Source organism: Thunnus thynnus, chromosome 15, assembly GCF_963924715.1.
Source record: "Thunnus thynnus chromosome 15, fThuThy2.1, whole genome shotgun sequence".
NCBI lineage: Eukaryota > Metazoa > Chordata > Actinopteri > Scombriformes > Scombridae > Thunnus > Thunnus thynnus.
The window spans coordinates 8,676,271-8,701,277 of record NC_089531.1 but is presented as its reverse complement, the minus strand read 5'-3'; the positions used below and the strand labels follow the sequence as shown (position 1 = coordinate 8,701,277).

Genomic DNA, 25,007 nt, shown 5'->3' with positions numbered 1-25,007 from the left:
CAATGACAAGATATGAAAGAGACACAAAGGGCAGCTTCTTAATTCAGTTCCGGACTCAGGAAAGCAGGATGGTGCTCAGCTGTCTGTCAATAAAGAGCCATTTGTATGGAAAAACATGCTCAAAACAAACAATGGGAGTGTTTTTTTTTTTTTTTTAGATATTTACATTGTAATAGGCCATCCAGATGCAGTCTGCATGCATGCATGCACACCAATACATGCTTTCCCCTGCTAGATTTCCATCCAAACTACGCATTTTTAACTTAAGATGGAAACAAATCAAACCATCTATTTTATATTTTGTTGAGCCATCATGATGTCCTTTGTGTATCCTTGGAAAAAACACAGTGAATACCCAGAGTGAAGGTGATTTACTTGAGATATTCACAGCTTTAAAGGGCATCTAGAGATGCATTCAGCACACAAAGGAGGAGATATCACCTACAGATGCAGACAAAGAGAAAGGGTCACGGTCTGGAATTATTGCTAAAACGGCGAAAAAAAATGTATCCTTGGTAGATAAGCAAGTATAAGCTTTGAGGATACGAAATGAAAAATGAATAAAACTTGATGGATAAACACTCCAGCCCACCTCACAGATAGTTAACCCAACCACATTATTTTTAGATTTTTTCTTTGTGCACACGAAAACAAGACACAGACAGACAGATATGCTCACATGCAAGAGCCTTGGAATGTATAAAGGATTATCAGAAAACTAACTAACAGGCTATGTAACATGTTTTTAAATCACAGCATTGAAGGACTCATATTGAAAGAACAGGAAGCAGAGATGGAGAGCTAATAGAGAGATGAGAGGTCTTAAAGGATGGGATATGACTCAACTTCATGTTGGCAACAGGATTGATAGATTTAATGCTTGGAGTGCAGTATTTTTTTTATGTCTTATTATTTAGCAACACTGAATCACAGTGGATGTGACATCACTGAGGATGCATGTCAAGCAAGCAGAGCTGCAACAATTAGTCAATTAATTGATTAGCTGATCTACAGACAAATAATTGGCAACTGTTCTGATAATCGGTTAATCATTTAAATCATTTTTAAAGCAAATATGCCAAACGTTTACTGGTTCCAGCCTCTCCAGGAAGATTATTTGCTGCATTTCTCTGTTTCATAGAATTGAAATTTGAATATATTTGTGTGTTTTTTTACTGGGCTTTACTGGGTGTGATGGACATTTTTACTATTTTCTGACATTTAAAAAAACCAAATGATTCAAGACAATAATCTGCAGATTAATCGATAATGAAAATAATCATTAGTCACAGCTGTATTGAAACATTCTGATGGTATCGACACCACCGACAATTTCTGTCATTACTGCAACTATCTTCATTTTCTGAGGGCACCATGAACACAACGCAGTGCTCCTCACACCTACAGCAAGATCAACAAACCAGGCTCCTTCTAACTCGAGCTGCTGAGGCCATGACTTACATCCACTGTGGTGCAGCTAGTTTATAGGTGCAAGAGAAAACATGTGTTTTATGTGACTGACAACAAAGATATTTGCTGCCTCAAGACTGCACACTTTACACTCTTCCTCACAAGTCAGCTTCCACTCTGCCCGTGGTGTTTGATTGTAGTAAAGTGGAGGTAGTGGCTAAGAGCCCATTATGTGCCACAGTCCATCACTCTTATATCCTGTGCATGTTTACAAATGTTCTGCCCTTTAAAACGTACTATTAACACCCGACAGAGAATCAGAACATACATAAAAACGTGACAAAGACGCTATGCTGCCATTCAAAGTCATTTCCAACTCAGACTTAGTCTCAGACTTTTAACAATCTGCTTTTGATTCTGGTGTTTGAAGGGTTTTTTTGCAGATTCTAACAATAGTGCAATATAGTGTACACAGTGAAGTTTGTCTAATTTGATAAAATACAAGGCAAACATGGTATAAAGCTAATTTTACTTTATCTGAGCACTAACAGTATTTTAGGAAAGTTTGATGAATATCATAATAATACCGTTAACCGTGACATCTTTGGCCGCAATAATCGTAGCATGAAAGTGTTATACTCTTATTGTGAAAGTGCTCGTTCCACTGCCCAACTACAGTATATCCTCAGTCAAGGTCAGTAGTTGGTCTTTCCTGCTGAAAACCAACTGAACGAGGCCCCGTCTACCCTTCCACGGTTCGTCTGCAGGCTCCCCTCCCAGGCCTGGCTCCAGGAGTTTGTCTCGGTCTCCCTATTCAGGGAGAGGTGACTCTTTCCCGATGGTGTTGATTTAATGTATAAGGCTTCTTGAATCGCTCTTGGTCTGGCTTTTTGCCTGGAGAGACCCTACAAGGAGCTACCGACCCCTCAAAGGCCCTACGAATGATTTCTGGGTCTGACCAAAACAACACTTGTAACTAGATCCCCCACCCGCATCTTTTCAAGATCTGAATTTCTTGACGGTATACTTGGCTGAATTGCTATATAGATGAAGACTGTTCTCCACTACAACCAACACCACAACATGTAAAATGAGCGTATGCACAAACAAGCTCATAGTGTGTCTCATGTCACTGAAATCACTGGAATGGTGCATGAATGTGGCATATAGTGAATATTTCATCATTTCCATGTGTGGAACAACTCTATCTCCTGAGATTCGTGGGGTGCGAGCTATTTACAGTATGTGAGATTCATGGTTTTGATATGAGAGAATGAAAGTGAACACACAGTAGAATAAACAAAGAGTTGGAAACGGTTCTTTAGAGTCAATAGTGTGTGGGTGCCTGAGCACAAATCTCATTCTGAATGAGGCTTTTATCTGGGAAAAACCGAAATACTGCTGTAATACACTGTGAGGTTTCTTGATGTTTCAGCTCCTGAAAATCCTGAATTCAAAAGAAAAATTCTGAAATAACAACGATACACGTTTCAAGTTGCAAACCTTTTGTCATTTTTGATGATCCAGGCGCTGGCCTCTGGGTCTACAGATGCGAACAGCTGCCCTTGCACTAAGGGAGGGAAACCTCGGACTCCGATGCTCACGTTGTCCGCCGTAAGCCTGAACTGGACCTCTTCTTTGGTGATACCCTCGGGCATGCGGACGCACACCGTGATGTCCTCCGTTGTCTGCTGCCAGAAGTAAATGGGATCTGAATTCAAAAAGGGAATAAACGCACGGTGCTGAAGTTAATGACAGTCCTGTGCCAGCTGTTGCAGGGGTCATGCATAAAACATCTCAAACAGTGCAAGAATTGAAGGTAATTACTGTTGAATATTCAGTGACACTGCAGACGGGAGACTTGAAATAAATGAGTTATCAGACTGCGAGGGGAGATTACGAGGACCTGGTTCACGCCAGACGCTATTAAGCAACATTCTCTTCGCACAAATTGGCATTTTAAGCACGCGGTGCAGTGCAGAACCGTCCAGACAGTTCAACTTTTTCATATTTTGTTGTGTCACATGTAGTTACTGACATGAAAATGATTTATTCTCAAATTATATGATTTTCAGGCTGACGTCTATGCAAAGCACTTAGTTTAATTAAAGTAAAGTGAGGATCTCAATTATATAAACTGCAGGCTATTATCTTAATATTCACACAGTAATATGCAACCGAGGGTCCATGGACTGATGCGAGAATCTAAAATTTTAGTACATTTTACATTTTAGTAAGAATGCGATTATGGTGGCAACAGTTATTAATAGTGTCGTGGATCAAAATCTAAATATTTACAGTACATGTGAGTCAGCAGAAACTAATCTATGTCATTTATTCCCTCCTCCTAGAATGGACCAGAGAGGTTATGTGTTTTAGTTCTGTTTATTTGCTAGTGAGAATAGTTTCTGAAAAAACCTGTAGACAGGTTTCAATTCAATTTAGTGCAATGTTAGGCTACTGGCCAAAGAACACATTAGCAGTTTTTGGTGTACATCCAAGCCAGGTGCTGATTCATGATTTTTTTTTTTTTTTTTTTTTTTAAGAGGATTTCTCAATAGCGCTATAGTAAACAAGTCTTTTACTCATTAGCTGCTGCTCTTACTTGAATGGAAAAATCTGGCACATATATCCTGTGATTGTTTGTGGATTTCAATGAGCTGGATCTAGATGTAGCATGAAAGTTTCATTTTCTATAATTAAAACAACACATTTAAAAAGGCCTTTGTAGCCTTGAAGAAGGAATCATTTGAGTGGCAGAGTGGGATGAGTTACAGGAAGGGTGATTTGACACATAACACCAAAATTAGTTCAAGCATCTGACTTCCTCGTTAAAAGACTTTTTTTTCACAAACATGATGTATTTCCGCTTCTTCTTAACAGGGAACAAATCTGTTCTCACCAGTGCCCACATTGTTAAGAAGCCAACTTTCTGTTGACTCTGACTCAGCACCTCGGGTGGCCTGTTAGCATTTGTGATTCCTCCATCAAATCAGTTTTTTTTAAGTGGTCAAAAACAACACCTATACAGTGTGGTACGCTGAAACATACGATAAGTCATCGCAGAGGCTTTGAAATATTGTTGGCGATGGTGAGAACAGATGTATACCCTGAATAACCACTGACAGTTATTATAGCACAGAGCACACTGACCTTAAATACAGTCAATCGTACATAAAACCAAATTAGATATGCATGTTACAGGCTTGTGTTTAAGATAACTCTCCTAAAAAGACACAAAAAGAACTGTCGTGGATGTTTCAATATGACAGAAGGGGGAGACTAGCCTGAGCTGAGTCATCCGACTCGTATACAGACAACTCTGTGCCAAGTTTCTAATATACAACACTCCCATGGAGAGAACTCTGTGCCAGAGCTGCCATATACTACACACATTCTTGATTACTGGCAAAGCTTAAGCCCTGAAATTGGTCCAATTATGATGTTCCAAACCAACAGAGCAGCTCCATATCTGGCAAGGATGTGAGGAACCGAGACATGTTCATTATCACCTTTTGTTGTCGCATGAATCAACAAAGAAAATAATGAGGAGGCGACAGGTGAGCTGCCAAATCTTTCATTTCATCTTTCATTCCCCGATCTTCTTCTCTCTCGCTTTCTTCTGTTTGAACTTCTCTACTGGTCAAAGTGCTGAACAGAAACATATCACCGACCATGCATAGCAAACGGAAAATTTAAAAACATCCACTTTCAGAACATGAATAACCCATAGTCATACTTTATTACTTTGGGCAACCGTTATTTTGTACATTTATTTATATAAATCACTCTGTTACGCTTTCTCCGTCTATACAGCATATATACTGTATTCATATCTACAGCTTCCCTGCATCAACACAGCCTTAGGTCACCCCCCATCTCTCCTGCCCCCCTTGCATTTCCTCTCCTCATCACTTACAAGCCTCTTTGAAGATGTCTCCTCTCTTGACATCTATTCCACTTCTTCCTCTTCGAAAGGAGAAAGGCAGACCGCTGATAAAAGGACAGGCTAAAAAGATGCCATTATTCTGCTTCTGCACCATCAACACACACACACACATACACACACACACACACACAAACACACATACACCTCGCCCTGTCTGGGTCATTCCAGGTTTTTTATATCTTTGAAACAAGATGGTAGCTGTTTGTCTGCTTGTTTAGAGGTTGCGACCATAACCAGGTGTACAAGAAATGGGGAATGGATAAAACCAGCTGGGTATGAACATTTGGTCCAGTTCATATACCAAATGTTTTGTGAATTAAGGATAAGTTCTGGTGATGTTTTCACCAGAACTATTTGTAACTCTCCAACGTTTGACATTTCTCTGACAGCAGAGAGTGAAAAAGGTCCATTGGCCACAAAACTCTCAATCCCAGATTCCAAATTTATCTCAAACCCCTGTAATATGGTTTTACAGTTAGCACATATGAAATACTAAAGTAAAGTCAAGAATCTATCTGTGAAACAAATAATAATCACTGCTGAAAGAATATAAGTAAAGTAAAGGAGTACTTTGTTTTCTTGCCAAGAATCAGATAAGAAGATCGATACCGTTCTCTCTAGCTGTAGCTTCTAAATATGTTACAGCTAGAAGAGAGTAGCAACTGTTAGCTCAGCTTAGCGCAAACACTGGAAACAGGGGGAAACATTAAGCCTGGCTCTGTCCAAAGGTAACAAAATCCACCCACCAGCACCTCTAAAGCTCACTAATTAAGAAATAGTCCAAACATATCTCTATTTTGGTTTTTGTATGGGACTTGATCGGGCGCAGTGGCTTCCTGGTTGTACATATTTGAAAACAAAGTAGATACAACAGGTTTCGAGCCTTTGTGCTTTGCTAAACTGAAGCTTCAGCATTATATTTAAAAAGGGGACATGATATGCTTTTTGTGACTTTCTGTCTTTTTTTTTTTTATTGTGATAATAGTGGATCTTAAACATTGTCAAAGTTCCAAAACATGAAATAAACGTATGTAAAAATGCTACCTGAAAGTAAAAAGCCAGAGCCTCAGCCTTCTATGAATGCTCTGTTTGCAAAGTTACCTCTACTTCCACCATCGAACTAACATTAGATTGTTCACACATGTCCACCAGCAGCCTTTGTTGCTAAGGTTGTTGCTAAGGTTGTTGCTAAGGTTGTTGCTAAGGTTGTTTCATGAGTTGTTCACGTTGTCCACTTAAATATTTCAGATCAGATTTGGGCTAAAACATGTATGATGTATTCAAGAGCTTTCCATTTCGAGTAAAGAACGAGAAAAAGAAGTAAAATCCTTCTACTATTGTCTGTTTACGTAGCCTCTGGAGCCGCTGGAGGTCTGCAGAGGGGCAGCTTCTGGAAGCTGGCCAATCAGAACAGAGCGGGCTCATTGGGAGGCGGGCCTTAAAGAGACAGGAGCTAAACGGCCTGTTTGAGACAGAGGCTGAACTGAGGGACCAGTATAAAGGGCCAGCATAAGATAAATATGGATTTTTTTGAACTGTAAAACATGCAAAGATATTCCAGTAGACCCCCAGAATAAAAATATGGACCTGTAAATGTGCATGATACGTCCCCTTTATATTGATTAGTAATAAATTAATGTCAATTTTGATAATCATCTGTTCAACAGTCATTTAACAAGTACACATACCAAATATTTTGGGTTCCAGTCTCTAAAATGTGAGAATGTGCAGCTTTTCACACCTTATGGTTTTTTCGAGTGTTGTTCAGATAAGCAATGTGTGATGTGATCTCACTACGCTTAGCTAACCTATGACAGGCATTTATCATTATTTCTGGCATTTTTAAACAAAATGAATCCATTAGTCTAATTGCTCATAAATATTACTGAATAACACTCTTCCATTAACTAAACTAAACAGACACTTTGACCAACCAATGCTACTGTAAGGGAAGAATTATGCTGCAGGTGTTTTATAGAAACTGTTTCACAATAAATGGCCTGGTAACATACCTACTGTATGTACATAGATAGAGATTAGAGTAGCAGATGTGAGAGACCCCTGGTTGAATATTCTGCAAGTGACAGCCCAATCTGGTGTTGCTATGGCTGCAACCCAACTAGTCAGTTTGTGCCTTCAACCTCCAGCTCTTAAAAGGAAATGAGCGGAAGAAGTGAATGTTGCATGAAAACAAGCAGCTGCGACTGCATGATGGATCTCAACCGGAAACAGCCAGGAAGTGAATGTTGTAGTGACATCATATCTCTCATGGATGGGAGGCAGGATTGTAGCTCAGAGCTCAGATGATGTTTGTATTTCACTTTGTTTCAACAGTTTTACAGACAGGCTTGTTCGCTCTCTGGCCAGTTTCAGACTGTGATCTTAACGAGAAAAAAATAATAAAGATGGCGCACGTTCTCACTGTACATATGATCAATGCCAGACCATGCTGAAACGTCTTCCAATGTTTTCTCAAAGTCTCAAGAATGAGTAAAACTGTATCAAACGTGACATCACGGCTTTTACAAAGATCTTTAGATCTGCACTCTGCAAAAACTCTTTTGACAAAGAACCACGAGCTGAAAGAGAATAGTAGAGGTGAAGACCAGAAAAGTGAAATCAGACACTGGTTCCTTTAAAAAGGTAAACAATATAGACGTCGGTTCTTTTGCAGTAACGTTTCTTCTTAAAGCTCTGCTGATAAATATTTTTATATTAACAACAAATCAAAAGAAAATGTGTAATATGAGATGCTTTGGAGAGAGAAATCCATAGAGAATTAAAACAAATCTCTGCAGTTCCTCTTTTTGACTTTAACCTCATTGTTTTGGTTTTAAAGCCTGAGACCCTCTCTTCAACCCTGCTGTTTTCAGCAAACAAGCTCTGATAAACTCACTGTGCGCTACCTGCCCAGGCAGACAAATTTAGCAACTAGCTGGTGAAAGAAAAAGGTATTTTTCTCACGTGTTGGTGCAGACCACAATGAAGCTAAAAGCAAAGTGAAATTTGTCAGGAAACAAGATATATGACTCAAAAAGAATAATAATGTTGCTTTTTAAAGATTCTTTTCCAGAAAATGTCAAAAGAGTATTGCAATTTGAAAACGGCTTAGTTCTGCTAAAAATGCTTTTTCTCCACATAATAAATTTACTGCATATCAAAATATCTAAAAATTTAATTGCTTGACATTTTATGAAACACAAAAACAGTGTGTTTTTGAGAGAGCTACATCCACAGGTCACTGTAGTTTACCACAGTTTCGGTTTATAACATGGAAAATAGAATTGAAAGGCTACAAAATGAAAAATATTATGTGAAGTAGAGAAATTCCTAACCAGTGATCATTTCCTAGCAGTAGACTGGTTCCTTTCCTTGTAAAACCTTTGAACCAACCTGTCTTCTCCACCTCCATGGGTTCTGGGTCTGGATTCTCAACAGGTCGACCGTCGACATGCGTGAAAACAAATGGTTTCTCTGAGGCCACCATCAGGCCCTTCCCCTGCGGCTCCACTGCTGCGTAATGAGGCACCGACTTCCCCCTCAGGACCCTCCTCTTCTTCACCTCATATTTCTTCTCCTGGCCTGCACGTGGAAACCAAAGGGCAAGGTGTTAAAGATGGTGACCAAGAAGAATTACGACAACATCAACATGTCTCAGGTCAGAACAATGCAGACAGCTCTGGGTTATTTTACTGTACTGAGCTGCTTCCATCATGGCCGAGGTTTTACCTCCCCAGAGGTGGAACTAACAGGTACATGATCTCTTTTATTCCATCAGCTATTAGCTCTTTGAACAAAATGTAAGTGGTCTGCAAGCTTTTGTAAATGTCAGAGGGGTGTATCCTGTTTATTGTTGATTTACTGTAGTTAGATTATTTAGATTTATTACTGTGTTTTTTGTACTTATTATTCATTTGAATACTGTCTGCAAACCAAATTGCTCTTTAGCTTTAGAGGCCCAATGGAAATGTATAGAAGAGGTAAAACTTGCCATTTTACTGTAGTAAAATCAGTAATTTTATCATGTTTTACATTAAATTCAGGCTGCTACTAATAACTGTTTTTATCACTAATTAATCAAATAAATTATTTTTAATTCATATCTTTGTCTAAAAATGTCTTCACATTACTTGTTTTGACCAATAGAGTGGATTTTGATTCCCATCTCTTACATTGGAAACACATTTGAAGGGGATCTTTTAACAACCAGTACGAACAGGAAAACCTCTGTCACTGTTCCTATGGACACCTGACTGTTGTTTTAGGACAGACTTTAAGGAGCTGCAACCAGAAAATATTTGTTATTTGTACTTACTTACTTATGAAAAGTATTTATATGATTAATCAATTATCACAATTATCATCAATTCATTTGCTGTCCATTTACTAATCAGCTAATCAGTTCAGTTCTGTTATTTTTAACTACTGGCCACATGTAGAGACTGCTTGAGAAATCAAAAAGAGAGCAGTTATCTAAGTAATTGTGTAATCTAAACATTATACAACACCACATCCTCCGTATGTTTGACACTGAACGACATATCTCTTGTTTTCTCGGAGAAGCTCTTAGAAAGTGGGACACAAAAGCCACCAGACTCTTGTAATCTCATCGTAGAGAGACAGAGCAACAGCTGCTCAACTGGCTCTCAGATACAGAGACGTGTCAAACCTGCAGTGATTTTACGAGGTTTGGACACATTTTCAGGCTTATAACTACTACAAAGAAAATATAACATCCAATAAAAAAAAACATCTTAAGAGCCCCTTGTCAAGAATCTCTTGATAGGATCACAGATTAAAAGCAATAACTTGTGTGTGTTTGCAAATATTTATGAAATTGTCTTTAAAGAATCCTGATATCGAGAATGTTAATCTGCATTGAAGCATATTTTATGAAAAAAAATACCTTTGAAGACTAAGATTCCCCTCTACAGTGATATTCAACCCCTACTGAGTGATAACAGAGCCATGAAAAGCATGTATTAGAAGTTAAGATCAGGCATACAGGAGCTAATTAGCATTAAGAAAATGTAGATTAAGTCGAACACTGAGACACTAAACAAACAACAAAAGATTAAGCTGCAGCGAGCAGATATCAAACGGCTGCATCTTTAAATCCAACAAAATGAGGAAAGGATTCTCCAAAGGCTGCTTCTGTTTTTTTTTTTGTCCATCCAATCTTTGAATCATTAGTCAGGGTGTCTTTCTTTCACAGCAAGTGCCAAGAATTTTAATGAAAAATCCCTGTTGCCAATGTTTGTGCACTAATCTCATCTGGGGCGTAATAATCAAACTCTATTAATGGCCGACTATGACTAACTTCCTCCCTTGGTTTCATTAACAAGGATTTCTGTCACTGGATGGGTGTAACTACTGTAAAATGCACATGAAATTTAGATCCTAATTACGTGTGACACACTTGTCTCATCCGGCTTCACGCTCAATTACCAAAATTACAGCGGGGGGTCAGCGTACCACCCACCTTGTCCTGCGGTGTTGGCGACTGTGATCCACTCAAGAGACACCGAGTATCCGCTTCCTTTGGTTTCCTGCGGGTCTTTGAGAATGCGGAGAAGCAGCACCTCCATGGTGTGAACTCCAGCCTGGACATGTGAGACGCTGTGGAGGATGGTGAAAGGCTCCCCCGTATCTTCACTGAACAGAGGCTGAGACATGACACACAGACGGCAAATAATTAGGATCATTTTAGCTGTTAGCTGGCGTTAATGTTCATGTAAAAATCCTGAATGTTCTTATGTAAAATGAATGTCTGATTTGCTTATCTACCACCAACTGATATCACTGAAAAGTCAACTCATGACAAGTGCTGAGACGATTTGTTGATTGACAGAAAATTAATTGCTAATAAACAGCTTAATAAAAAAAAAAGAATATATGCATTGATTAAGAGTAATGATCCTTTGCACTATTTTATCTCTAGACTTTACTAATATCTTTATACTATGTAAATTATATGGATATTACTGTAAAGATTTTTGATAAATTGGCACATTTGTCCTTAATTTACCTTTTCCTTTTTCATTTTTTGATAGATTGGGTTTAAACTGTTATTTGTTGCAATTATAACATTGTAAGATTGATGATATATCAGAACTCTTGCTCTTAATTTACTCGTTGTCATTTTCTATTCATGACCTTTGGACAGTTTGGGATAATATAGATGTTGCTATAATATAATATTTAATGTATGACTATATTGTAAGATTTACTGGTATTTCTGCCTTTGTGTTATTTTCTCTTTCTCTGGTTTCTGCTTTGCTTTTTTTCATTGATTAATCTGTAGGTGATGCATACAGTAGGCTATGCTTTGGATTAGTTCAAGGTGCTCGTCGGTCAGACTCATTTCTGGATGATTGAGGCAGCTTCTATGGGTATTTACAGTATAAAGAAATGTTGTGATGCTGCCCGTATACCTGATGAAGGTCAGACAGACCGAAGCATTGTGAACTAATAAATATTACAGCAGTAAATGAGACAGTGTGTGGGAGTTTTTCCTCATATGTTTTCAAATAAACGATTTAATCAAATCAAAAGATTTTATAGGATGTTCATACAGTATGATGCTCGTTCTGCAGATGAACTGAGCTGTTAATGCTGACAAACTCCCTTTAACCTTCTCGATGTCTTTCATTTAGATCGTCCGTTCCTCTCTAACACTTTTGTTTTATTTCATCAGTCTGTGCTGATCAGTAAAGTATTTACGGCTCTTTCTCTGATCAATAATAATGAGCTTTACTTATTACTAATATTTGTTAGTTTTTAATTTCATTTTTAAAAAATCTAAGTTCCTTCTACTATGTCAGTTCTTGTAAATCATTCTTGACAGGAGCTTATAAGCTTTAAAATGTGAAATGTGGAGTTTAGGTGGAGGTGTAGCTGCATTTGATTAATGGTTTGAAATGACAAAACGTTAATGGTTATAAAGATTAAGGGCTATATGCAAGCTAATGTAGCTGTAAAATATGCTTTAATGAAGGCCACTGCATTTACTTTGCATCAAAATGTTCCAAAATGACCTTAAATGGTCTACGTTGTGCTTCAGAAAGAAGATATTCATCTTCATTTTATCAATAAAATGCTAATTCAAACTAGTATTTCTAAATCAATGTCTACAGCTACAGGTTGAGAAGGGTGATATGATGCCGAGACTTTAATGTGACTGCATAAATATATCTGATTTATGGGTCTGTTTTACTACCGATATCTTTACAACTCACACACACACACACACAAACCAAAATGAAAGAACGTTTCATGGCTTGGCGGGGATCCCTGAGTGCTGAAACTTAAAATTAGAACATTGGAAGTAAGTCACTCAAGGGCTTAAATCTTCATTACAAATTCCACTCTTGAAATTTGCTTCCAGAATCGCTTCGAGTGTGCTTGTTCAGAGGGTAAACTCTCATTTGTAGGCAATCCCAATTGTCCGCCTTCATCCCTCGCTACAACAAGCCAATTTCCAAATCCTGGCTGAGCTTTTTTAAACACAGAAACTGGTTCTAAAGCTTAGAATTTGAATAACTGTTCAAACAGACTTATTTTGGACAAGTTTTTAAGTTGATGAACAGGACGTTTCTTAATGCAAAAGCTAAACGCTGCCTGCATTTCTCAACAGGACTATTGGTTGGTTCATTCTGATGTTTCTACCTTAAAATATACTGTTCATAAGATATAGTCCTTTAAATACAGCACTGCATCTGCTACTTCATCTACAGTAGCATAGAAGAATCTACATCCCAGGTTAACTATCTTACCAAGATTTTTAGATACAGGGATCAAATATCACCAAATATCTGCTGAAAAATCATAATGAACAAGCTTTTTTTTAATATCTAATGATCCTGTGGGGCTTTGACACTGTTAGACAGTGACAGACATATTCATTATATCACCAGTTTAGACTCACTCACTTTCCAGACATTCAAAACAACTTGGTCTGATTTTAAAGAACCTCTCCAGACATGTTTTATGATATATAAGAATCATCTGCTTTGATGTTTTTTCCTACAAAAAAAAATACCTCATTAAAACTACTTTAAAAAATCAATATCAGTCGTTGGCAAATACTTTTTCAATCAAAGTGTGATGTAGACAAGGCCGTAAAAGATATAAAATATCTCTTCACATCTTGAAATATTTTGTTTTTCGGTGTCTTTGCTCAGGTTGTTTATTGTGTAAATTGGATTTATGCTTCCAAAGATGGATGAAGTGTTAAATTTTATGTGTCTGGGCCGACGGAGAAGATGACTGGCTTGTCTTTCCTCTGATAGACTCGGGGACGGTATAAATCCAATCCAGAAATCTATGAATATTCAAATATTCTTTATATCAAAAGTTGAGCTGCTGGATACAAGACGTCTCCTGCTTCACTGAAAAGTACATTCATGTTGTGTTCGTTGTTTACCGGCCCTCGATTGGCTCCAAACTAGATGTGATGTCATAAATCACGCTCCTAGGTACACTCCTTAACCTCAGATTTTGGGTGAGCACAAATAAAACTTTTCCCTCGTCAGCAGGTGAATGTAAAACAGCCTTTTGGTGTCAAACTCTGCACATGCATCATCCTGCACAGTGAAGCTCAAACATCCAACTGAAGGAACAAGAAGAAAAACACATCTCTGAGTAGAGAAGGGGGCTTTAAACCTACAAGAAATGTCAATTATTAATGCTAACAAGTCACGATGTCGAGCAGAAAAAGCAGACGACGAAGCAGCGCCGTTATCAACAGAGTACACGGTGACATATTTTCTCTTCAGCATAGAATATATCTCTCACTATTGAAATGGTGATAATAGTTGACTGTGACATTCAATTATAGGTAACACTTATTCATGGAGATACTGTACAAGGGATGGCAGCTGTGCAATAGATCACTGAGGTGCATTCAAATCGGTGTTGTTGCACTTCTGGTGAGTTACCAACAGAGGTCATAAATCAGTTTCTGCCCTTTTATTTTCACATTACATTACTACTTTATAAAACATTTGTATTTGCGTATTGCTTAAAGCAGTAAACCCAGTCGCTCTACTTACTTCCCACTTGGTATGGGAGCTGTCTCCTCTCTTGCCGGTGCGGAGGAGGTAGAGTCTCCCCGTGCCGTCAGACAGAGCCGCCCAGGTCGCTGAGGTGAGGCTGAGGGAGGCGCAGAGACGATCCTCGCACCGGTCGGAGTCGGAGGTTATCCGGTAGACCTCTCTCGGCTTCCCCAGGGCGGTGTCCTGGATTCACAACACAACAAACCTCTCAAGTCAGAATTCAGGAAAAATATGGCTGCAGTTGTTTCTACATAAATCTGAGCTTTGTTTGATTTATTCATATCTGCAGGGAGTGAATCGGGTACGAACGATTCATTTCATGATAAATGAATGCCCATTACAATCTCTCACAACCCAAGGTGACATCTTTAAATTTATTGTTTTGTCTGACCAAAAGTCCAAAATCCAAAGAAATTCAATTTACTGTCATATATGATAAAGAAAAGCTGAAAACCTTCACATTTTGAATTTGATTTGCTTGAAAAGTGGTTATCTGAATAGTCGCTGATTCATTTTCTTTGCATCAATAAATCAGCTAATCCTTTCAACTCTAGTGGTGGAGAGAAGCACAGGGATGGTACCAAAAATTGATTTAGTCACCATTTTTCACTACATGTTCTACTAAAAATGAGGGAAAGTTTGAATTTTGTAGAATAATGTCTTACTGCTTTTAAACAAGTTCAACTAACCTATGAAATAACGTTCTGTAACTAGTTATGACTCACAAAGATTCAAACAGACACTTAATCAGAGAGGTCTTTGAACCACAGAAGAAGAAAAAGGTCACTGCTTTCATCTTGGATGAGTCACTCTAATCCCAGAAGAAAATACTGCAATTAACATCTGATACATTAAAAACACACTGTAAAACATCATTTCTATGATGTTCTGACTGTCAAAACGCCACAGGAAAACATCTTCAACACTAAACAAGATGCACTCATCAAAGAGAGATGAAGTTACCGACCATCCTGTGGCTGCCCATGTGACTGCTCTTCACATGTGATGCACGACTCACCGAGCCTTATTAGTAATACACAGATATGCCAGCGCGTGAGCATCAATTACTCATCGCGTGAAGTAACAGTGTCTCAAAAAAGGACTATGCAGCAGCTGCCCTGTGGTTGCCATGGAGCGTGACACCGCGTATTATATCGCTACCTAATGCACGACGCACCTTTGAGATCTTTTTCTCCAGCATCTGTTCCGTTAATGCCCCCGAACAAATTGCGAACCCCCCCCTTATGTACAACGTGCCGGGCGACATTTCCCTTCAAATGTGCACAAAAGGCTCGCTAGTGATGATAATTATCATGTGATGATTGTAATTAGAATTTCAGCCACACATTTCCATAAAGAGTCATTTAATGATTCCACTGAAAGCCAGAAATACCGTCCCCCCAGGATTATAGTCGGATCATTCAGGCCAGTTTAGACGTGGCGCAATTATCTCTAATCATGGTCAGTGATGTCTCAGGCATAAAAGAAGTCTTGGTTGACGAGTTCATTTTGCTGATTTTGCTCCACATCTCAGTATCTTAGTGTTGGATAACAAACCTGGATCAGCACCTTGAGTCAATTATGTAATCGGTCCTGTGATTATCCAACTGAGACTCATTCAAAACTGTATCTTCTGTGAATCATAGCAAGGACAAAAGATGAAATAAAAAAAAGCTGTCTTCTTCCCCTTCTACTGAGACTCTCTGACTGTCTCTAATAGAGCATCTTATGCAAGAAAACAGCAAGTTAGGTAAATTATAATGAGCCAAATTAATAGTGTAACCTTTGAAATGTTAATATTGTGAATTTTTTTTCAAATTTAGTTTTTATCTCACCTGCCAGAAATGCATTGTGGGCTGATTCTGTTATTACACATGTATTGGTAAGTAGTTGGTCACCACCTGCTGGTGTGTCAGATGCATTAAAGCCCATCAGCAATTCACAACTGTCACAACATCAGAGCTGCACTTGCCAGCTACAATAAATAAACAAAGATTTGCCTCATAGACATTGGTGGAACAACATATTAACAACTGAGTCACGATAAATGCATATAGGCCAACCTGCTGCTGCAAAACAGCTCTCAAAATTCCTACCAGCTACTTTCAAGAAAAAAAACAGAAGGATTTAAAAGTTTACCAGAGTGACGGTGAGACTGAGAACTCGTCCTTTGCTGTCCACAAACAACACGCTGTCTTCATACCAAGGATCTAAGTGCAGGTAATTGTACATGCCAAATGCACGCATGTGTTCCAGGGTGTACTGAGTATCCTTCAGCTTAACTTCCTCCACAGCTGCAGGAAAGATGGGAAAGCAAAATGTTAGAATAAGACCAACAATATTTACATTTTTCTTTTTCGATCTTTATAAAGCATTATAAGAGTGATACAGCTGTTATACGTTGAAAAGAAGCAGCTAAGTATCAGCGTATTGTTGGTATCTGCCACCATTAGCTTTGAAGTAAATGTGTATCTTGGCTGATACATGTGTACTAAGCAAGACGTATCTGTATCTGTAGTGGCCAAAATAAATGGGAAAATGTTCAAAAAAAAGCTCAAAAAACATATTTGCATATCCCTGCCTACCATGGCTTCATTTTCTGATTACATTTGTCTTCTTTTACCTTTATTTTCATGTCTTCTATACATTTAGCAGATGTTAATTTGGTTGCGATTTTTCTACTGTGGTATGTTTTGTGTTTAATGTAAAGCACTTTGTAACTCTCAGGGAGGCGTTATAGACAATCGAGAGCCACCAAAAATGTGTACAGCAAGTCATTCCAGCCAAATGCAATTAAAGGTTCACAATTTTTTTCAAGTCTGTCTTAACCCTCAGAGACCTACAGAGGCGTCTGCACCCTCAGACAACATTACTGTATTTCAGAGGCTGTAGCAGGCTCAGCTTTAAAGCAACCTAAGGCATCCATTGGTACCAACCATGCTAGCTTGTCAGGAACAGGGCTAAATAATGCTACAAAGTTAGGCTAAATTTTGTCCATTTTCAAAGGAGTCCCTTGACCTTTCACCCCAAGATATCTGAATGAAAACGAGTTCTATGGGTACCCACGAGTCCTCCCTTTATGCTAATCCCATGCAGTTTTTGGCAAAAACCATGCAGTATTTGCATGCAGTATAAATGGGTTAGTGTATTTGAATATTTCTGCATACTGGGGTCCCTAAACAGTCTTGAAATTTCTTAAATTGGGACTGAAAAGCTGAGACTCTTCAGGATTCAATGAGCCCAATTGTATTCATGTGTGATGATGTTAGTCCCCATAGTAGCCACTTCATTTTAGTGAGACCATTTTTTGAAACATGACCTCACTGTATAAAATGACCTGTTGTAACCTCTAGAATAATCACAGCCTCATGAAACATTACAACCACAAACTAGAGACCAAGGGCTCAGAGGATGTGTCTTCCAATGTTTATTGACAATAAGGGGGTTTCTGAGCAATTTCCAGAACAGAAGTGTTCACCATCAAATCCAAAAAAAATGCAGTTCTCACAGAAATCTCCAAATTTCAAAAGCTTTTGACACCAAATCACAGCATGATTTTTTTTCTATGGTGTTCCTCAAGGTCTGTGTGTCTTCATGTGCTATTTTGGAGGGATTTTTGCATGGAAAGTCCTGTATGAAAAATCCTACTTAAGTACATAATAATCATCATCATCAACATCATCATATTCATAACTTTATTTAGATAGCACCTTAAAAAACAGCGAGCATAAGTATTATGAGTAAAAGTAGTGGTTTGGTCCCTCTGACTGATATATTATTATATATGACATCATTAGATTATTAATAGTGAAGCATCAGTGTTAGAGCAGCATGTTACTGTTGTAGCTGCTGGAGGTGGAGCTAGTTTCAACTACTTTATATACAGTTAGCTAGTTTAATCCAGTGGTTCCCAACCTATGGGTGGGGCCCCTCCAAAGGGTCACCAGATAAATCTGAGGGGTCGTGAGATGATTAATGGGAGAGGAAAGAAGAAAAAACAAAGTTCTGATAAACAAATCTGTTTTCAGTTTTTGGACTTTTTCTCTAATCTTTGATTTTTGGTGAAATATTGGATCATTTGAACATTTATTGAAATGAAACCATGTGAGAAGTTTAAAGGGAAAAATCACTATTTGATGGAGCTGTTAGACATCTGAAATGTGACCCCGACTACACACTTTATGGTCAAAAGCCATAAATGTTGGAAACCACTGGTTTCATCTTTAACAATGTGTTGTATTTTAAACGCTTCTTATATTATCCATTGTATCAAATCTTAATCTGAAAAGTAACTAAAGCTGTCAAATAAATGTAGTGGAGTATAAAATAGCCTCAAATGAGATGCAAATTTCAGAGAAATATGAGAATAAATGAAATCAAATGTTTATCTTATATTCTCAGCTTATTACATAAGTGCTGTGACAGACATGTATCAGTAGTAATCTGCTAGCAGACTGAAGCTAACTAACTGTAGTTTCTCTCACCAGCATCCAGCTCTACGTTGTACGTTGGTATGGCGTCCAGAGATAACCGGTAACTTTCGAAGTTGGGGTCCAACAGCTCTCTGTTGACCTTCAATGAATAGTTGGACGCAGCCATGTCTTTTAAACTGCGACTGCCTTTAATCACAAGTTGGTGACAGCCTGTGCAGCAAGATGATGATGGTGAACAACTCGGCAAGACAAGACACACGTTTCCTGTTTTGTCGCACACGGAGCCATTTTTACAGCGGACACGACGAGCCCGAGCGCTCATGGGAAGCCGAGTTCACGTTGTATTTTCTCTCAAAACGCTTTGTGTGCCTTTATTTATTTAGTATTCACAGACATGATATATTCATTTGAAGATTATGGGTGTTATGAGACTAGATTTTGAGGAATAACGTAAGAGTGGTTCGGTTGTTGGAAAAGTAACCGCTGCCATAGCGGAACCATTTGTCGTATGATGTTTCAGACGGCACGGCTATGTGAAGGCACTGTGTATTTTTCAGCTGATCCATTTCGACAAAGGTAGCGGCTACCTGATTGCTCGCTAAACAAATCATTTTTTGTATATTCCCCTGAAATGGTTGCATCCAAACTGACCCTGTGATTGTTTGTATTTGATTTGTGACAGATCATGAGCAAAGATTCCCAAATGAGGGCTGCAATAAACCAGAAGCTGATAGAAATGGGGGAACGGGAGCGGTAAGCAAGCTTTCCTCTGCAGTGATTCGGTCACCAGTGGTTTAGAGACAGCACTGGCTTTGTAAGATACTAATATAATGTCAACTAAATGTGTGGCTGCAGGTTGAAAGAATTACTCAGGGCAAAGCTGGTTGAGTGTGGATGGAAGGATCAGCTGAAAGCACACTGCAAAGGTATTTTTGTTTGTGTTTGTGTGTTTGTGACGGTGCTTTAGTCCTGTGAAAGACAGGATCTCTAAAGTGACTAACTCTTGTGTTCAGATGTGATCAGAGAAAAGGGCCTGGAGCACGTCACAGTGGAGGACCTGGTCACAGAAGTCACACCGAAAGGCAGAGGTATTGTACAGATGTTCATGTGCAAAAAAAAACAACAGAGGGTGGAAGAACAGCAAAAATTACCACATCAAGTAGGAGAGCTGCTCAACTAGGCAGGGTGTAAAAACCTGAATATGAAGGAGAAAAGTGCCTAATTTAACCTCCACATCCTCCACAGTCAAAACTAATTTTATTTGTATTCTAGTGGAGATACCAAAGTGTCTAAAGATGCTAAATGTTGCAGGCTGAATTTAGGGGAAACATAAAATTATTATTATTATCAAGAGAGACCTGAGAACATTTTATTATACACAGAATCACAATAAGACGATTCATTCACATCACAAAACAATCATCATACAAACTACTTAAACACAAACATTATTGGGCTTCTTTAATATATTTGGATTTTTGACTGTTGGTCGGGCAAAACAAGCATTTTTTTCTTTTTTTTTACATTTCATAAACAAAATGATGAGTCATTTAATCAAGAAAATAATCAGCAGACTAATTTACAATGAAAATAATTGTTAGTTTTATTCTTATCCACTGGGATAAGAATAAAACTTAATCGAAAAAAACTTATCGATTAATCTGCCGATTTTCTATATTATTTTTCAATTTGTCATTTTGTCTATAAAAGGTCAGAAAACAGTGAAAAAGCCTGTTATAATATTCCCGAGTCAAAGGTTACATCTTTAAATGTCTCATTTTATCCAAACAACAGTCCAAAAAACCAAAGACACTCAGTTTACTGTCATGTATGACGAAGAAAAGTATTAAATAATCACATTTTAGAAGCTAAAAGTAGCAAATTCTTGCTTAAAAAATGACTAAAACGATAATTTGGTTATCAAAATAGTTGCAGATTAATTTTCTGTCAATCAACTAACCGATAAATCGATTATATAGAACACATAATAAAATATAGTCACTATAAAAAAGATCATTAAATATTTCCATTTAACAAAAAGGTGCAGCCATAAGAAACATAGACTCTTGGCTTTGAATAATTCAGCTGTTGTAAATATCATATAGCTTTAATGAAGAGCTGGAACAAGTTGATGCACATGTTATATGTAATACTGTGAGACAGACAGGCTTCAATTATTTGTCTAAACTTAAAGCTACTTAATGAAGGAAAATAAGGGGAAAACTGGATTTTTAAGAGGTTTAAAAAACTCTGATTGTTCCATTTTGTTGTAATAAATCATCTTTAGTTGTAAACTTCAAATGGCTTCACATTTGGTTGTTTTACATATGACACGTTTCTGAACTGGAGAGCAACTAGAGAGACGACACTTAAGCTCCCATAAAGGTCGATTTGTAATATAAAATGCAGCACAGTGCAGCACACCAGTCAAAATGTTCTGCAGTAAAATGGTACAATTATACAAAAGATGCTAAAGGAGATGAAAATTATCTGTTACTTCCACACTATGTCAATGTCTTTCATTCAGAGATACACTGACACAAATGTGACTCAGATCTGTAAACACACGCAGCAAAGTGTGTAAAGTGTTTTACAACAAATGATGTGTTACATAAAATCTGCAGTTTCTGTTGAGACTTCTGTTTTAGTTGTTTGTCGAGAACCAGATTCTTAACCAGATACACACTTTAACTTCCTCATTTACATTTATGGAAAAGTAAAAATACTTGAGTCATCATACAATATAATGAAATCCTGGACAACACCATAACAAAAAGTGTGAACAATCTGTGAACTACGTTTGACAGATTTAGTATTATTTCTATTTTTCTGGTCACTCTATGTGCTCTAACATTAACTCTTTCCATTTTTTTTTAAATGTATGTTTCTCTCCTCCGCAGCCCTCGTACCAGACAGCGTGAAGAAAGAGCTTCTCCAGAGAATCAGAGCATTTCTAGCTCAACACGCAACCTTGTGAATGACACTATTCTCTAGACATTTTTTTACTCTCTGTAGATTCACAATTAAAACCCAAACTGATGTTTGTTCTCATTGTGAGCGATGCTGAAGTGTTATTTTTGTTTTGTATTGTGTGTTTTCATATTGATTTTAGTTTGTTATGCAGCAGTTTTGGAAAAAAAATAATAAAGTCATGCCTATTTTGGTCATTCAGTGTACTGACTTTATTTATAGCTTAAAACTTGTTGGAATTGATATGCTTTTTCAAATCAAAAATGTAAACATTACAGAACACGTCATACTTCTTTTGCTCTTTTCTTCTGCAGACAGCATGGAGGCTGATGAGGGTTAAAAATAAGAGCCGGCGGTATGACAGAAATGTCTTTTGTTATTTAAAGATGTTGTGCAGCTCTTCTTATAAATGTTATGTTAGAGGGAACTCAAGATTTCTTCTAACACTGAAAATCTTATTAGGGAGCTCTTAATAATTGCAGTATTGTCCTTGGTGATAAACTGTGAATTTGTAAAAACAATTCTGTATTTTTATATTTTCAAGAGAAGGACATTGCTGGTAATTATAATGCAGACAATTTTACGTTTTTACCTTTTAATTTTATTGTTTTTACCTTCACAATCACCCTGTACACTGTATACTCTCCTTTTTCATTGTTGTAGTCTTTTCAGGCATGTTGTCATGCTGCTGCAGTTGAATAATCTGCCCTTTCAGGAATTATCAGTGAGGTTTGATTGTTCAGGGGAAGTTGAGCAAGATGTACCGATGCTGTCACACATTGTACATCTCTGCCTGAACTCGCTACACAACATATTTGTCCTTGTTCCCTTTTTTTTTTGCATGACTTCAGTCTTTGTGGAAAGAACTCAGCAGATGATCATGAAGTCTTTAAATAGCACAGACAGTGACGGAGATATTTATACTTTTAGATTGAGTTTTTGGTTTGGTGCGTGGGGAGTGTGAGAGCTTGTGTGTGTGTAGGCCACAAGTGTATTTTTGAGAGTCCACTTACACTGAGTCTCTATGTGTGGTGGTTGTTCTGTACCGCCTGGTTTTGCCTACACACCAGAGCGCTGTTTCATGCAGAAACTCGATCTGAATGCCAATAACAGAAAAAGCAACCCGATCACATATTCAGCAGCTGTTTTAATGTCCCAAGAGTTTTATCCTTCACACCCACACTGCTCTCACCACTAATCAGACTTCACTTTTTCCTCTAATTTCCAAAACTAGCTAAGCTAAGCTAAGCTATTAAGTAGTATGTGTGCTGCCTGATATGTAGAGGTTGGAGTTGCTAACATTTTGCAAATCCACCATTTTTAGTTCAAATAGACATCACATACAACTTGTGACATGTTTGTCTCTTTTTTTACATTTATATACTAAATTGCTGGCTGAAAAAACAAGAGAATATTCTGTAATAATTGTAATATCCTTTGGAAAACTGCAAAGGCTCAAAAGAAACAATGTTCATGTCTAATAACTCAGTCGTAGCTCCTTATGCAATGGATCAAATGAAGAAAAATGTTGTTGTATTCTGGATCACCTGGTTGTTCGATACTGTAGAGGCTTAAAGTAAATAAAGAACAACTTGCTTCACCTCTTGAATCATGAGATGGGATTTTCATACTATAAACCACAATTTATGTCTTGTCTTTTCAACCAGAATCACTTGACTATCTTTATAATTCCTTCACAATTTGCGTCTCTCTGACCATGATTAATATGGTCTAACTATTACAGCTCACTATAATAATAAAGCATGTGGCTTTAAATACACACTTTAACTTCCTCAGATTCTATCTTGAGTTGTCCGACTGTCCTGTGATGATTGTTCATTTTCATTTGTTGATATTCAGTATCTCATCTCTCGTGGCCGAGCTGAAGTGAACACTGCACAGTAATTAGTCATCTGTGTGTTTGACCGCAACTACATTACAAGTTGTTTTTACTAATTTGTTCCTTCTTGAGTCTGAACTAGAGCAACCGCAACATGCTTTACTGCGTTTGTCCTTTTTTTTGTTTTGAAACTAAATTAAATAGTGATTTTGGTCAATAGGGGTCCTGATTTTTCTCCTCTGTTGCAATCAAAAAGGTTTATTTGCAGGTGTTGAGTGAATAACTTTCACAACAACAACAAGTTAATGTCCAGGAGTTTGGTCATTTTTCTATCATCATCATCTCCTTCCTCGTCTTTTCTTGTGAAACAACATAATAAATGGTTTGAACCAAAAGTAGCTACAAGAAAGAATGACAAGCATTATCTTGTCAAAGTTAAGAGCAGCAGAGCTCTGCTGTTGTCTTCATAGATGTTATGTAAGGAGACACAACATGTCTTTGAACAATCTTTTTTTCCTTCCCAGAGGCACTTCAGTGAACAAATGCTGTGACATGATGTCAGTTAAACATCTCCTCTATATAATACTATGTAAATACATAAAATTGCAGTTAACAATGGACATTTCAAACATCTTTTACAGACTCTGGAGGCTTGTAAATATCAGACTGACATTTCTAGGATGAGTAGTTTGATTTATGAGCTCAGAAGGTAATTTGGTAGAAACATTTGTGGCTCCACAGACTATTTTAAACTATCAATGCCTCACCTTTTTTCCAGTATTATTTCACTACTGTTTCATAAATGAAAAACAAATCTGATATATTCACTTCTCGATCAGTAAACCCTCCTGTTACTACAGATTTAACAAATTTCTATTCATTTCTATAGAAAATCCATATGTAGCAGATTCATAAACACAATTTAAAAACTCTTCTCACAGATAATATCGACAGTTTACCTGCAGAAATAAAATAAAACATCAAAAGTATCTATTTAAGTCACATCCTCATGCAGGGCGGAGGCTGAAGAAAGATTCATCCAGTATGCATATTTTATTCTGTTGCAGTAAACAAACGTGTGAAGAAAGTTGCAAATAAAACATTTAAACACTAAGTTGCCCCTCACTTGTCTTTTTCCCTCTTTGTTCGTCTGATGCGGCTCCTCGTGCTGAGCTCACCATTGCACACCAGCACCTGCCACAGTATGAATTATTTTCATCATCTCCGCAGCAGCTAGACATTGAGGTGAAAGGAGTGAAGTCGTATTAAACATTTACATGAAGCCAGTCAAACTTTTCAAACCTCAAACTTTTATCTCTCATCAACACATGAAGCTGCCAAAGTTGCAA

At 37.7% G+C, this 25,007-nt stretch overlaps 2 protein-coding genes across 2 annotated transcripts in view; one reads left to right on the top strand and one right to left on the bottom strand.

The window, feature by feature from the left end:
• The window catches only part of nudcd1 (NudC domain containing 1), a 39,791-nt gene extending 20,653 nt beyond the window's left edge, over nucleotides 1–19,138 (bottom strand). The window contains exons 1-6 of the mRNA XM_067612297.1: nucleotides 18,900–19,138; nucleotides 16,555–16,709; nucleotides 14,413–14,598; nucleotides 10,842–11,025; nucleotides 8,753–8,941; nucleotides 2,914–3,121 (exon numbers count right to left, since the gene is read on the bottom strand). Of these exons, the coding sequence (XP_067468398.1) occupies nucleotides 2,914–3,121; nucleotides 8,753–8,941; nucleotides 10,842–11,025; nucleotides 14,413–14,598; nucleotides 16,555–16,709; nucleotides 18,900–19,014 (1,037 nt within the window). The 5' untranslated portion in view covers nucleotides 19,015–19,138. The remainder of the gene's footprint in view (nucleotides 1–2,913; nucleotides 3,122–8,752; nucleotides 8,942–10,841; nucleotides 11,026–14,412; nucleotides 14,599–16,554; nucleotides 16,710–18,899) is intronic.
• Nucleotides 19,139–19,317: 179 nt separating this feature from the next.
• LOC137198440 (transcription and mRNA export factor ENY2-2-like) lies at nucleotides 19,318–22,015 on the top strand. Its single transcript, XM_067612299.1, has 5 exons — nucleotides 19,318–19,424; nucleotides 19,531–19,601; nucleotides 19,704–19,774; nucleotides 19,862–19,936; nucleotides 21,749–22,015. The coding sequence occupies exons 2-5, from the start codon at nucleotides 19,534–19,536 to the stop codon at nucleotides 21,823–21,825; spliced, it is 291 nt and encodes a 96-aa protein (XP_067468400.1). The 5' UTR covers nucleotides 19,318–19,424; nucleotides 19,531–19,533; the 3' UTR covers nucleotides 21,826–22,015.
• Nucleotides 22,016–25,007: the final 2,992 nt, after the last annotated feature.